Below are 15399 nucleotides of genomic sequence, written 5' to 3'. Positions count from 1 at the left end.
GCAGATTTGGTGTCCGAGCTCCGATTAGGACGCAAAATACCATTTCGGAAAGGGAACGATGCCACGAGTCAAACTCACAGCTTTGCTGTGATGTATGATGGATTTTGGCATTCTGAGGTCGTTTGGCCTTCCAAAACCGCATTCAAAGTTTCGTAGTTAATTTTCGGAATAAATTCTGTTTTTCAGTTTTAATGTAATAACTCCCCTAGCAGTTACAAGGGTTGAGAGTTGTGTATTTAGGCAGGTTTGTCTAACGTTTTTGTACACTTCAGATTTTAATACAATTAATCAAAGAGAGTTTCTCTTAATTTTCTGGTGGAATCCAGTTCCCTTGTTACTCAAGGTTTTCGTTTGAAACCTTTATTGCTTGTGCTGCGTCAAGTGGTATCAGAGCGGGTCTCTCCCGTCTCGGTATTATTGGCTTGTCTTATCAGAGTAGGTTTTGCCTGACTCGAGGTGCCTCCAATGGCTCGTCCAGACGAAGAAGATAGGACCCGTGGAGACGGGGAACCAATCACTCTTAGAGAATTTGATGTTGCAGTTGTTCCATACTTCATGGGGAGCGACTGCATCGAAGGCTTTCTTCAATGGGTTGCAGACATAGAGGAAATATTTGATTCAATAGCGTTCCCAGAGGAGAAGATGGTGGAAATTGTTGCATCCAGTTTAGAAGACGATGTTGCTTTTTGGTGGGATCAGTTGCGAAAATCTAGGAAGCAACAAGGTAAAAATCCTATTAGTTCTTGGCATTGGATGAAGAGACTTCTTGTGAAAAAATTCTTTCCTTTTGAATATAATATATATTTATTAAGGAATGGTTACAAGATTGTTCAACCCAATATCATGGTGGGTCTAGAAAAGATGGAGGAAGTTCTCGAAAAGGAAGAAACTGTGATGGATGCTATATTAATTGAAGATCCAATCATCCATAAGATGAAGGAAGAGATTCAAGAAAAACAAGATATTGAGCTTATTGAAACTCCTGTTGTTGAAACATATATTTCAAAAGATGAAGAACAACAATTGGATTCCTCTGAAATTAAAGGCATGGATGAATCTGTATTTGGAGAAGAAAATAATTCATACAAGGAGTTTGATTCTCAACTAGCCTATTCTAATCTTGTTTATGGAATTAATTATATGATTATTCCATCCAAATATGAGCAAGTCCTAATTCTACAAATTGAAGAGTTTATCTACACATCAAGTTCTATGCCTACTCAAGTTCATTTTAACGAGAACTCGAGGTCGAGTTCTTTACAAGTGAAGGAGTCTGATGTAGGACGAAATATGGTCACTTATGACACTAGGAAAAGAAGGAAGGCGTATCGTTGGGATTTTCTAATTGATTGAAGAAGAATTGGAGTGAAGAAGAATTGGAGCGAAGAAGTGAAAAGGGACATAGCAGGAATTTGCAGATTTGGTGTCCGAGCTCCGATTAGGACGCAAAATACCATTTCGGAAAGGGAACGATGCCACGAGTCAAACTCACAGCTTTGCTGTGATGTATGATGGATTTTGGCATTCTGAGGTCGTTTGGCCTTCCAAAACCGCATTCAAAGTTTCGTAGTTAATTTTCGGAATAAATTCTGTTTTTCAGTTTTAATGTAATAACTCCCCTAGCAGTTACAAGGGTTGAGAGTTGTGTATTTAGGCAGGTTTGTCTAACGTTTTTGTACACTTCAGATTTTAATACAATTAATCAAAGAGAGTTTCTCTTAATTTTCTGGTGGAATCCAGTTCCCTTGTTACTCAAGGTTTTCGTTTGAAACCTTTATTGCTTGTGCTGCGTCAGGACCGCTGGTTTTCCATAGAAGACGAGAGGCGAATGTGAAAAACTTATTGAAGACAGATAGGATATTCTTGATTGCTATAGTAACTTCTGAGATTAGTTGTTCTTCGTTGATTATGATTAATAATAGAACTTACGCCAGCTTGTGTAGGCTCTAGTACTCATTATAATTGGAGGTTATAAGCTATCTCAGAGCAAGCATGTTACTAAGGGATATTGGTTCTCTTCTGTGAATTATCTGTCTTTTAGATGTTCCTGCTCCAAATATATTGATGTTAGCATTTAGTCAATTTAGTGCAATAAAGATTGGGCAGCGTGCTTTTGATTGTTTGTTTTCATCTTTCATGAAATCAGAATGCAAGGTGCTCAGGATAGGGATGGATCCAGGATTTTAAAATAGGGTGGGCTAAATTTACCTTATATACACACAGGAGAATGGAAACATGAAGATGCAGCTACTGCAGAGTACCAATTTGTTCTTTTTTTTATTTAATTTTTTTCACTTAAAGGGATTATGTGTGAAGATGGTTATCAGTGAAAGGAAAATTAGCAATAGACTGTTCATAAATATATATATATATATATATATATATATATATATATATATATATATACAGAAATTCTCTTATGCGGACATCCGGACGTTATTATCGTGCGGACGCAGTGTATTTTGTACTACCCCTCTTTGTTTTCCTGCCTGTTTACAATAGGATCCGCACGATAATAACGTGCGGACATCCGGATAAGAGAATAACTGATATACAGAAATTCTCTTATGCGGACATCCGAACGTTATTATCGTGCGGACGCAGTGTATTTTGTACTACCCCTCTTTGTTTTCCTGCCTGTTTACAATAGGATCCGCACGATAATAACGTGCGGACATCCGGATAAGAGAATAACTGTATATATATATATTTAGAATAGCCTCATATGTAGAATTGTAACATAATAATCATCATGATGGTCTGTGTATTTGTAGTAGCAAAGTTTCTATGTACAAATATATCTCAAAATTAAGGTACTCAATAAATATAACAGCTTACTATTTTTATGATTGAACAGAGTTATCCATTTATCATTCATTAACCTATGGATTTTCACTATTTTCTGCATGCATAAAATCGTATGACGAGTGTTCAATTTTCTGAATGGATATCCTTCATGATTCTTGTTTTTAGCTGAGATACGAAGCACATTGATAATCTCACATGAAACCCATCTATGTTAAAAACACTCGTAAGGAGATGATACTGGCTCTTTTGAATGAATCCTATCTAATTATTCAGATCATATCGTTGAAATTATTGTGGACAAGGTATGGATTTGACTCCATTGTTCCTTGATAATTGCTCTTCCGGATCCCCCCATTTCTGGTCTCGGCAATTATACATTCTTGTGTATGTCATGGACATTCACCTTTCATGGAAGCAGATAGAAATGGTAGAATCGATGAAGAAGAGTGGAGGAATATGTAAAGTCAGTAAACTCATGGATATCACAAATAGGTTATGGTTATATTATAGTGTATTTTTGTGATTTATAATTTTGCGGATTTGGATTTTTTTAGAAGATGACTTTTTATATCTATTTTATTGCATATCTTTATTTATTTTATTGCATAAATTTTATTTTTAACATAAAAAAACTGTAATTAATTCAATTATATTAAAAATCAAATGTAATGTAATTAATTTGATCCACACAAAGAAAAAGGAATCCTTGAATTTAATGAGTAAGATCTACTAATTTGGTACGTGCATGCACACATCTTAAATTCAATGCATTAGTTGAATTAAATGCAATGCAATTCCACATTCTTTTCTTGTTTGTTGGGCAAGATAAAGCACGGGATTGGACTACTTATTCAGGGACAATTAATGATTCAGGGACTTTTCTTCCGGGAGTGTTTCATGAATTCAGGGACATCCATTTTCTTTCCCAAGGCACTTATCTTCCGGATTGTCATGTTGTCATCGACTAGAAGCACAATTATAAGGCTCTTACTCAGAGCTTACTTGGTTGATGCGGGACAACTTTCCTTCTTCCTTTTTTTACGTTCTTCATCCTCGAAAAATATATGGTTAGTTTTTCCTCTTTTGGGCAAAAACTTGCAAGGCAGAAAAAAATCAAGATCTAGCACAATGTCATTGCACAATGATTATGCAGGTTTTAATCACTTTGTTATGATCATCAAAACCATATCAGTATGATAACATAAAAAGTGATCAGATTTTAGTGTTCAAAACATAACACTGTCATAGCATGGATATGCAATTCATCTAATTAGAGAAATGGGCAATGGATGCTTGTATTTCTTCTAGAGTTCGCCCCTTAGTCTCCGGCACTAGCTTTGCAACAAACAGAATAGCTAAACCGCAAATGGCTGAGAAGATGAAAAATGTTCCTGTAGTATGACCAACTATTAGTATACAGAAGATGAGCAAGAAAAAAACAAGTGAAACACAAAAGAAGAAAAAAAAAATATATATATATATATATGCAGAAGACCTGCTGAGCTCCATTCCATCATAAAATTGAAGGTGTATGTTGTTATCCAAGAAGAAGACCAATTTGCCAAACTTGAAAGGCTTCCAGCTGCGCCTTTAACGTTTATGGGAAATATCTGAAATGGAAATCATCAAATCTTTGTTATAAAACTTTAAACTTCTGCTAAATTCCTGGTAATAAGTTAATGGACGCAGACGAAGCTCAAGAACACTAGTACTAACAACCTACCTCTGACATAATAACCCAGGGTAATCCTGCCATGCCCGTTGTGTACGATATGCTATAACCCTGAATGCAGTATGATCAACGTTAAGTTGAAACATTGCTCAAATGGTCTCAGAAAGGTACATGTTTCACCATGCTAGAGATTACAGCAATAGGTAAATTTTTTGTTTTGTAGAACTACCTTTATGCCAAACCTATCCAAAATGAGCTCATATACTATAGATGTTCAAAGCCTTTGAGATTACACATGATTTTTTGTTTGTCAAAGAGTAATGAAATGAGACAAGATGCGACCAACTTTTGTAAGAGAAGAGAAGGAATACTTGTCTTCCAGTTATTATGTGTTTACCAACATTCCGATAAGCACAAGAATACGAGTAAGCTCCTTCCATCGATGGAGGTCCTGCCATAACCAAAAGATGTAGTTCAGAGTATGATGATTTTTTCTTAAGCGAAGAGCAGCAGAGAAAGAGAAGTATTAAAATTTAGTTTGGGGAGAAACCTGAAAGCAAAATGCCAAGCCCACAAGAAAGGCACTCAAGCACATTCCTGCAGCAGAAACCTGCAAACATTTGGTGACTTCACTGTGAACTTATTGATTTCAATATATAACTTAAATTATTTGCCATTCTCACCATCAGAAGTGGTCGCCTTCCAGATTTATCGGTTAAGAGCACACTCATTGCAACACCAGGTAACTGTGAAAAGAGTATCTACTCATTTGAGATATACATTGAAAAAAAAAAAAAAAAAACTCTCTTCACTTGCAATTACGAAACATATGTACCCCGATAATTGCCATTGATATAGTCCCAATGCTACTCGAAAAATCTGCCAGAAAAGAGAGGAAATAAGGATTTCTGTTATGTTTCCTTTAAATATATGGAGAAAACTTAGAAAGCTTTTGATTTACCGGAATCTACAAACACAGAGCTTGCATAATAAGCAATTGCATTGGCCCCCCCAAATTGCTGCAGAAACATCAACCCGAGTCCAACCTATACCAAATAAAGGTCAGAAGAAATATCATGAAGAGGGAAGGCGGAACACTACATAATTTTTGACTGAGATAACTTACAATGAGTGAGTGAGCATATCTCTGCTGAAACAAGTCTAGCATTCTTTCTGACTGTTGCTGAAAGATTTCTGTATAATTCTGCCACAATATGAGAGCTGTCTTATTTCATGTTTCCATACCAAACAGAGAATTTTGAAAAATAATATGAAAATGTAACTTGGTAGGTTACCATGATATCAGATGCTTCTTGAGATATACAAGAATCTCTTCCTCTGAGACGCCGCAGAGCAGCATCAAGGTTTTTCTGTTTACCGATTTTGGCCTGCAGACACGTTTCAATCATTTGAGCATTCTAATCGAAAATTTCTCACTGCTGAATGTATTTATTTATTTGAAGTTAAAAGACTTGTAGGCTTGTCCTGTTGGCAGAATAAGGTCACCAAGGCAAAGCAATTTAAAGATTGAATTGGACTCACCAACCACCTTGGAGACTCTGGAATGAAATATAAACCTATAATTTGTAGTAGAGATGGAAAAGCACCTGAATATAAACTCTATCAGTATGAAGTGCTTGATTCAATTTTGATGCATTCATAAAATAAATACAAGGTAGGAGACTAAGAGATAATTTACCAATCACAGCCATGATGCGCCAGTTTAAGGTATTTCCAATGAAATACATTACCGAAAAACCGCAGCTGATTATCAACTGTGCACATAATGACATTTATGGCTTGTAATTAGAGAAGGAATAGTAAGAGGGGAAGCACAAAGAAAAAGGAGTTGGAACTTTCTTGCATATTCACAACAAAGTAATTATAGTCATACCTGATTAGCTGAAGTAAACCTTCCTCTGAGGTCCTTAGGTGTTATTTCTGCTATGTATACAGGTACCTATTTATGAATAAGAATTAGGTATGGATAAGTTATACACTGATCTAAAATTCAAATAAAATAAATAAATAAGCATTGAACTCAACCTAACTACTGATTGAATCCAAATACTCCTTTAGCAGTACTAATCAGAAGAATTTGATTGGATGTATGCAATTACCACGTAGCAAATTATTCCGATGCCAAATCCCACCAACAGTCGTCCGATATCCAGCCACCAAACATTCTAAATCAAGCATTGAACTCAACTCAACTACTGATTGAATCCCAGAAAGGGAAGGAACCCAAAAGCAGGCATGCAACATCAAGAAGCAAGGAAAGAAAAAAAAAGGATACTGTTACCATGTCGTTTTCCAATGCATTATATACTCTAGACTTCTTTTCAATTGTACAAATGAGAATTCAGCCATGTAAGTCTACAGACCAAAATCTACTCAGGAGATTAAGTTCTATCCTAAGGGTCTTGGTGTAAATCACATAAAACATTCTATTCCAAGTTGCTTCCATGAGGTTTCTTAGACATTGACTAAAGAAGACCCTACTTGGGGGCTTTAACTAACATCCATTTTTTTGCTAAACCCCAAATTTCAACATCAAAGCATTCGCTATGCATACATGGAGACCGTAAAGAGAAGAAACCTTTGCAAATGCTATAATGAGCCACCCTGCAGTACTGAATATTGCAGAGAACCACATTGTCTGCTTGGCAATATCAGCAGGAAAAGAAGAAAAGAGTTACATATGAAATATAATTTGAACATCTGCCCCAGGCCTAGAGTTAAAGAGTGAAACAAAAACTTACACCTTTACGACCAATGAGATCCGTTATCCTTCCATTTACCAACCCACCAAGCACTCCTCCAATTGTCAGTATTGAACCAAAAACTGAGTACTGCATATTGGGAAGAGAATTTATCAAATGCAGAAACTGAAAATTTAGATACTAAAATCTAAGAAAGAAGAGAATATCCATGTTTGTAAAGTCCATCATGGAAAATTTTGTTAGAAAAGAAGATGCTTGCGCTTAAAATAAATATAAATGAAACTTAGCACTTACGGCAGCAACAGTGATGTCCAAGTCTTCCATTATTCCGGATTCTGCAGCTGATGAATATCCTGTCTGCAAAGCATTTGTAATTGTATATTTTTTTCAGAACCAGCAATCCTATTTTTAAGTCTAATGGTTGAACAGATAGTCTCCTAATTTTCGGAACATTTAATCATTTTTTATCATTATTAACAATTTGATGCAGCAAAGCATATTGAAGGGACAAACAAGTCAAACAGAGTGCAGCTTGCTTAATGGTTGATTTCCACAAAAAACTTCGGTTAATTCTATCAGAAGAGTTCTCTTTTATTCTTTTTTGGCTTATGCATGTGATTGAAGCTACAAATGGAAGGTTTTTTTTTTTTTTTTTTTTTTTGTTTCAAGACAAATAGAAGTTACGAAAGAAATAGAACAAGCAGGTAATAGTTGAGGTAGATTAATTAGGTTTGTGAGTCAACCAAATTAGCCGCAGTTTTAAATCTGTTACTAAACTCATCTCACTTAACAGGGTCATAGGCAGGAGACGTCCCTATGGTAGATTAAATTAATTTAGAGTATTTTAGACTATCGCTTGTATAAAATAAAAAATAAAATAAAAAAAAGGGGCCATAGCATATGAGAAAATATAGAAACTAACAAGAAAACACAAGAAACTGAGAAAAATGTAAATTTAAACTTAAAAGTGTGCCAATGATAATTTTTATGTGAATTTGGTCACATACAGCACACCCAAAAGAGAAGGAACCACAGAGGGCCACCAAAGTACTCAGAACAACAACAAAGGTGACTGAGTTCCCCCCACTGCAATCAGCATCAGCAGCAGCTTCTTCATGGATCACAGACTCTCTTACAATTAGCAGTCCTTCCATGGCTTCTCTCTCCATATATTTATATATAAATATAAACTTATTTTTTTCTTTGGCGATGATGAAAAACTAAGAATAAATCTTACTAAGAAAAAATGAGAAGCAGTAAGTTTGGATGCATGGAGACACAGTACTGGGAAGGAACTATGAGAATGACAAAACTGAGGATATTTCTCTGCCTTTTCCCCTATGTATATACTTGAACCAAATACCAAATTCCAAAAATAATTAAATAAGGTTGATTTTTAGTTGGACCAACAGGTCGTCATTGAGTTGTTTAAGAACGTGTATTAATTTGGTTTGGTAACGAAGCATGGCAATTAAAAATACGAGAGAATCTTATATAAATCCATTGTGGGGCAATTTCCTATTAAAATAATTGCTTCTGCATAAAGAAGACATAATATAATGATGACCCAAATTGAGCACAAATAACGTGGTCATTATATTAGAACATAAAAAATAAAGCTTACAGGTGAAGGCACTACAAAATTTCCACCTATAACTTGCACGCTCCCATTTTAGGTGACATACAAAATTGGTTTTGATTTTACCCTACCTACAGCTTAAGTACAAGGCCTACAGGACAATGATCACTACCAGTTATATCCGGCAGAATGTACGAGTCATGAACCTTGTCAGCTATGGATTCCGAGACGAGGAAGTAGTCAAGCCGCCAGCCTAGTTCAAAATCCAAGTAAATCAGAGTTTTGTTAGAAGAAATAATAATAACAAAGAAATCAGACTTCCGATTTATAAAACAAATTGCAAAGAAAAAAATCCAGCGTAAAATATAAATATTTTGGCCTCACGCAGAAAATTGCAGAACAAAGTATGCAAATCATGAACACTTAGAATGTCTGCTTGAAGAGAACACTCAGAACAAAACTACATGTTTTAAATTAATACCGTTAACTACTCCATCAAATGCAATAGCAAATCTGAATTATCAAAACTATGAATATAGTAGTAGTGTGAAATACCTCTATTAAATTTGCGTCCACCATGTCGATAACCCCAGTAAGTATACCCAACAACACCAGGGTGTTGCTTTCTAAAGGTATCCACAAATCCCCTGGATAAAAAGTTTGACCCAAAGGATTGCCTTTCTTCATCGGTAAACCCAGCACTTCTTTTGTTTCCCTGTAGATGGATCAACAAAAGACAACCCCATAAACCACTGAAGAGACTGGAGAGGCATAGCACTCCCCTACTTATGTTCAATTTACCACCTAAATTTTTCCATAGAAAATGTTAATATCTGGAGGGAAAATGGCGAAAGTACAGGATTTGTTTTCAAGTGACACCACTGTAAAAATCACTACCTTTCCATCCCGTAAAACTCTTATAGGATGTTTAATTTTTATCTGCCGTTGAACTTACTGCTCAAGTGTGCTCATTATGATAGTCAAATTTCATATCAATCCAAAATCTCAAATCTTCTTGATTGATAGGTTGTCTTTGATAAACCTTATGAGTAATATTAGAGCACTAAATTCAACAGGTGGATTGTTGAAAAACAAATCCTATAAAACGTTTTTCAGCAGTGCTGAACTTTACACCAATGCCAAATGTTCCTGCCTCTTTATAGTCCCTTCATATTCATACAAAGTCACCAAAAAAGCATACCTAGGATGTATGCTGCGTTTTCTTTTAAGTTGGATTAGGGGAACACAATCTCAAGTGCTATCAGTTATTATTTCATTTCAAGCTGAGGTGCTAAACAAGAGATACTTATCTAACTAAAGCGTAAAGGCATCCTAAATTGGCCGAGTTCAATAATACACTTCCTCTACTGCAGATTGAAACCAGAAATTTGGCAATGGACATAACGGAATTCTAAGATAAACATTTTTTTGGTGATTAATTTGTTGGGTGAAGCTTGGAAGGCTTTATTTTGGTTCATTGGGTTGGTTTTAAAGATTTCGTTTTTTCCATTATTAATATCAAAGATCTTGACTCATCTTAACATTTCATTGTCTTACAAAATTTAAAACGTTTAGATTCATTAAACAAGGGCACTGTCATACATTATGTTATTTTTGAAAGATTTTTGTGAGTTGATATATTACGAAAAGTATATTGTTTTTCAAGGTTGAGTGATCAATCAGGGAATCATAAAAGTTCTTTGACAACAAATCAGGAAAACTTACAGCTGGGTTATAAATATCTATCTCTTGATGAGCACAATTCAGATCACCTGTTAAAATGACAGGTTTTGACTTTTCCAGCTCCTGAATCAACAATGAAAGCACCCATAAGCATCAAGAAATTGCCACAGAATTTTCATAACTATGCTTTTTCAAAAGCAGATAAAATTTTAAGAACATGAATATTCAACCGAACAGTATTTGTGTCCAATTAAACTATTTAAGGTTATAAGCACCGAGACATGCTGTCTAGACCAATTTTGGATTCTTCAAATTTGAGGAGACATGACAGGTATGCACTAATCAGCCAGAAGAGAAATCAGTTTTCCAAATTTATAATTGAATATTCAAATTGAATTTGGTTGTGCTGAGTATTGACTTGAATATTAATATTAATATGACGGTCACACATTACTTGAGTAAGATGTATGTATTCAACATAAATAACAATAAATTCTGCCTGAATAAAGGCATTGTGAAAAAAGGAATTAAGTCCAACAAACAAACAAAACCCTGCTAGCAGAAAATTTTCTGAGAAAGAACAAATAAAATCATACTTACTTTCATGTAATTGCTGAGAGATGGATCCCATTCATTAATCCTGTATGACTGAAATAATAAAATGGAGTTGTTAGCCAAGCAGAATACTACCCCATGTAATTAGGCTGCAAAGGACTCGAGGTCAATACCAGTCGTCTCAAACCATCTCCAGAATTAGGAACATATCCAGTTATCAGATAAAATGAATCAAACTCTGCTGTTATAATCCGCCCCTCACTATCATGATCTGATATGCCAATGCCATATCTGACTGAAAGTGGCTTTATCTGTCAGACAAAAGCCAATATTAACTAGCAGTTTAATAAGATAACCAAGAAAAAAGAAGAAGAAAAAAGGTTGTTTTTCAAACCAAGATAGTTAAGAATGGACTTAATTAATCAAACTCATTTCATTCTTAAATCCCAGTAACGAAAGTAGCATTTGCAAATTTCTTAGGCAAACATAGCCAGTCTATATTTCGAGCAATATAGCATACATTTAGAGAAAATAAAAATTAACAGTCACATTTCTATTCTCAAAATCGCATTTCCTTACAAAAATTCTTAAACAACCTAGAAACAAGATTCCGCTAATCACTAGACCCATAAGTTTCAGGTTCAGTATTGGTTTTAAAAGCTCACGTATGTGATAAAAGAGAAAGGAATCTCCATTTTGTTAAAAGCTCAATTATGTGATAAAAGTTAGGCTAACAGCCACGACGCTATGCAACACGCATAAATGGATAGTGTTATACACAACAAAGAGAAATAACCAAATGCATGTCGTAAAGACATGAAATTGACTGTCATCATGAAGAAAGAATACAGTATACCCTTGAAATAATTGCAGTTCCTGAATAACCAAGCTTGGAAACACTACATGTCCAGAAGCTATTCTCATACCCATCTATCAGAGACCTTTTCACATCTTCAACATCCTTCTCCTGTTCCCAAACTTAATAAATGTGATTATACATAACACAAAAAATGCTATAAGAAAGCTATATTTGTAATGAACACTAGAAATTAGCACATTAAGACGGACACCACATTTACATAATTGAAGGAAAAACTGACCGACTCCTTAAAGCACAACACCAAAACTCATAAGGTTTAGCTTGATTGTCTCAACTAGAAGAAAGAATTTAAAATAACCGGTGACACAAATAAGAATATTCCAGTTCCAAATAATTCAATATTTTGAATGGAATAAATATTTGAAACTTTACTAGTCACAAGAATCCAATCCTATTCACAGGAGAACATACCCGAAAATGAATGTTGAGCCTTAAATTGGCCCATAAAGTTAATACAAAAATAATATTAGGCAATTCATGCCATTTCTTAACAGGATTGTCGCCCAATGCTCAACATGCGAGAGGGCTTAGTATAGAAGCCAAAGAGTCAGTCAATTCTTTACCAATCACAAAGCAATATATGATGTTGAAACAAAAAAATGTAACTGCAAAACAATGATGTGTCAACAGTATCATCAAACATGAGTTTAAGCTTTAAGAAGCAAAAATAAGAACTAAAATACTTGCCTGCAGTTTGGTCTCCTGCAAACACAGTACATCAAAATCTTCCCTTTGGGCTAGCTGCAAAGCAGAGAATCCCTCTAACTTCAATAATGCCCTTAAACCATTAACATTCCAAGACATAAGCTTCAAAAATTTAGTATCCCTAGCAAGCGGTGGAAGTTTCATGGTTCTAGGATTATAAGGAATCCAATCTTTCTGAGGTTTCTTATGCGCAAGAACTGTCCATGGCTCAGCTATTTTATCATCAGTTTTGACATCAAAACTAATAGTTTCTGAAGATGTTTTCTTTCTTGTCCTCGAGAGCTTGTGACCTGGATAGATAACAACGATACACCAGTCCTCTTCATTAAGTGAACTGAACCCAGATAAACATATGAACTAAACTCAGTTAAGAAGATTCATGGAATCATTTTACAGAACCTGAAAGGTCTTCTGATTCAATTGACAGCTTCTCCTTTTTCGTTGCAACCTTGCTATAGCCTATCACAGTTTCACTCTTAACTGACGAATGGTTTAACCTTCTCTTGTAACGTTGAAGTTCACCAACCTCCGAAACAGGGACATTCTGAACTTGGTCTCCATCAGATGATGTTTCAGCCTCAGTTTTCTCTGATGCATTTTCAACACAAGTGGAGGCCACTTGTTCTTCTATTACCAGGGAACCTTCATCTGAAAAATGAAAAGGAACTCCTAACCATTCAAGTCCAGAGAATAAGGCAAACGGAAGAAAGAGTTTGGAATCATTATTTTATAAAAAGTTTATTCTTTTGCTACATCTTCAGAGAAGTACATGAGAATAATAGATATTACCATCTTTCTTCTTTTCCAAAAAGCACTTCAAGGCCGCCACAAGTTCAAATTTACGGCCTTTGGCAGAAACCCCAGCATTTCTGAAAGGCAATTTAAAGTTCCAAATCATTGTAGAACATTTAACATGTACAACTCAAGGACACCATACTGATCAACACCATCTAATCGTTAACTTATTCCACTATCCATAGAAAGAAAAAGAAATTACTATGTTTATAGAGGGAACATTCCTATTGGACTCACAAGGAAGATATTAACACTTGGAATGTTACCTCAGTGTTGTTCTGAGTTGTTGAACTGTCATTGCCTCGATTCTCGCAGTGTCGTTCTTAAAACTCTCAATCTCAACCACATTGCTTTCAGCACCATCCTCCTAAAAGATTTAATCAATCAACATCAAACTAATGCAAACTACCCATACCCAACATAAAAACAAGAACAAAATAAAAATAAAAACAAAAACAAAAAACAAAAATCAGCATAGAGGCATGACATATAAGTATAACCTTGACAATAGCTTTATGAGGGCTTGGGTTTGTACCCATTGATTCTTTGAATGACTTATCCTTTTTATTTTCCTCAAACATGGGCTTTGTTGTTTTAGCGGAAACGGGTCTTCTAGGCACTCCTTGAGTTGCTCGTAATCTAGTAAGAGAAGCCAATGCTCCAGTTCTCAAATTCCTTGGAGCTACTGCAAAGCTACCGATGTTGGTCAGTCATTTCAACTGTAGCTGAAATTACTATGAAATTGAAACGCAGAAAGTATGTAAAACACAGCCTAAAAAAAACAAATTAAAATATAAAACCGGGTGAGACTGAGAAATGTTTTGAACCCTAATTGCAGAGGTTGAATTTGATTCATGGCCTACTACGAAGAGGGAGGAACTGAGGATAGAGAGTCCAGCACTGCACCTTTTTGGTTTTGTTTCTTTTCATTTTTCGGGTACGAGGATGAATAATATGACCCTCCAATGCAGTGAAAACACGTGCGGCCGGTTAAGATATCAGAAGTATAACCTCTCTGGCTCCGTTCAAAAAAACAAGAAAAAAAACCCCTCTGGCAAATCTGATTCTTAAGTTTTAGGTATTGCATTCCAAATTACTTTTCATTTAAAAAAAAAAATTGATATCCTAGACTATTCCAATATACAGGAAAAGGGATGGAACTCGCGTATAAAGGGATGGGCGATATTCTAGATTACTTTTCACGTTTTAGGTATTGCATTATGAATTGTTTTTCATTCTTAATGTGTTTATAAATATCGAGAAATTTTGAATAATTTCAATACTCATGTATTACATAAGGAAGAAACTCATGTCAGTACAAAAGATGGATGCTCAAACTTTTGTATGATTTTGAGGCCATTATCAAGAGGTGGTTTTTGACATTATACCAAAAGTGGGAAATTTATGTGGCACATTAAGCTACAGAGACTTCAGGTAATCCTCTTCGATTATCAAGGAGTGCAGTAAGCTCATGTGACATTATACCAAAAGTGGGAAAGATGAGGTAAGAAGTTTTTTTTGTTTTTTGTTTTTTAAACAGAAGGCGATAGAATTTTATTAGATCAAAATAAATAACGAGTACAAAGGACACGGACTGTAAAGGGAGTCATCCCTATAACAATATAGCAGCCATGTGTAAAACTTCCCTAATGACCTGAGCTAGCCGAAAAACTAACACAATCTGGAGAGAATCACTCTCGAAATTAACTTTTCTAAAACCCCTTTCAATAGCCATAATTTTCTCAAATCTAGTCCAATGACATCAAGAACCAAAACTAGCCGCTAACCGGCATGACTCTCCTAGAGAGACTAAGAACACCCAGAAAACTCAACTAAGTTTCTGGAATCATAAAAGAAAAAAAACACAAAAAACTCTAACAAACTAAATTAAAGTAAAAAAACCTAGAACAACACCGGCAAAAGGAAAGTCAACCGCCTAATCTTCCTTCGGAACATGACAAAGGGAGCGCCATCTAGTTACTCAAGGGCATCAACGCAC

General features: G+C 35.3%; 2 protein-coding genes across 10 annotated transcripts; both read right to left on the bottom strand.

Moving 5' to 3' along the window:
* Positions 1-3915: 3915 nt before the first annotated feature.
* Positions 3916-8639, bottom strand: LOC110770240 (sugar transporter ERD6-like 5). 4 transcript variants are annotated; one of them, XM_021974332.2, is made up of 18 exons: positions 8211-8639; positions 7498-7560; positions 7243-7332; positions 7080-7139; positions 6601-6666; positions 6375-6440; positions 6180-6255; positions 6023-6087; positions 5776-5868; positions 5607-5684; positions 5442-5526; positions 5316-5359; positions 5164-5241; positions 5031-5090; positions 4878-4931; positions 4532-4591; positions 4304-4418; positions 3916-4199 (listed from the first exon to the last, which is right to left on the bottom strand). In XM_021974332.2, exons 1-18 carry the CDS (start codon positions 8370-8372, stop codon positions 4075-4077), a joined length of 1440 nt encoding a protein of 479 aa, XP_021830024.2. In that variant the 5' UTR covers positions 8373-8639; the 3' UTR covers positions 3916-4074. The 4 variants fall into 4 exon arrangements, 3 of the variants coding, with proteins under 3 accessions (XP_021830024.2, XP_021830025.2, XP_021830026.2); XM_021974333.2 differs by having other exon boundaries at positions 5164-5226; XM_021974334.2 differs by lacking the exon at positions 7080-7139.
* A 136-nt stretch (positions 8640-8775) lies between these two features.
* On the bottom strand, positions 8776-14583 carry ARP (apurinic endonuclease-redox protein). Of its 6 annotated transcripts, none has more exons than XM_021974382.2 (12): positions 14307-14583; positions 13901-14085; positions 13667-13767; positions 13395-13474; positions 13005-13253; positions 12588-12895; positions 11877-11987; positions 11194-11331; positions 11066-11113; positions 10508-10588; positions 9338-9497; positions 8776-9035 (listed from the first exon to the last, which is right to left on the bottom strand). In XM_021974382.2, the coding sequence occupies exons 1-12, from the start codon at positions 14485-14487 to the stop codon at positions 8914-8916; spliced, it is 1764 nt and encodes a 587-aa protein (XP_021830074.1). In that variant the 5' UTR covers positions 14488-14583; the 3' UTR covers positions 8776-8913. The 6 variants fall into 6 exon arrangements, with proteins under 6 accessions (XP_021830074.1, XP_088100303.1, XP_021830075.1 ...); XM_088244177.1 differs by having other exon boundaries at positions 13901-14093; positions 14307-14435; XM_021974383.2 differs by having other exon boundaries at positions 13901-14093; positions 14228-14356.
* Positions 14584-15399: the final 816 nt, after the last annotated feature.

This window comes from Prunus avium, chromosome 7, assembly GCF_965620075.1.
Source record: "Prunus avium chromosome 7, drPruAviu1.hap1.1, whole genome shotgun sequence".
Classification (NCBI taxonomy): Eukaryota; Viridiplantae; Streptophyta; class Magnoliopsida; order Rosales; family Rosaceae; genus Prunus; species Prunus avium.
Note: the sequence above shows the minus strand (reverse complement) of the source record. Positions and strands in the feature narration are given on the sequence as shown.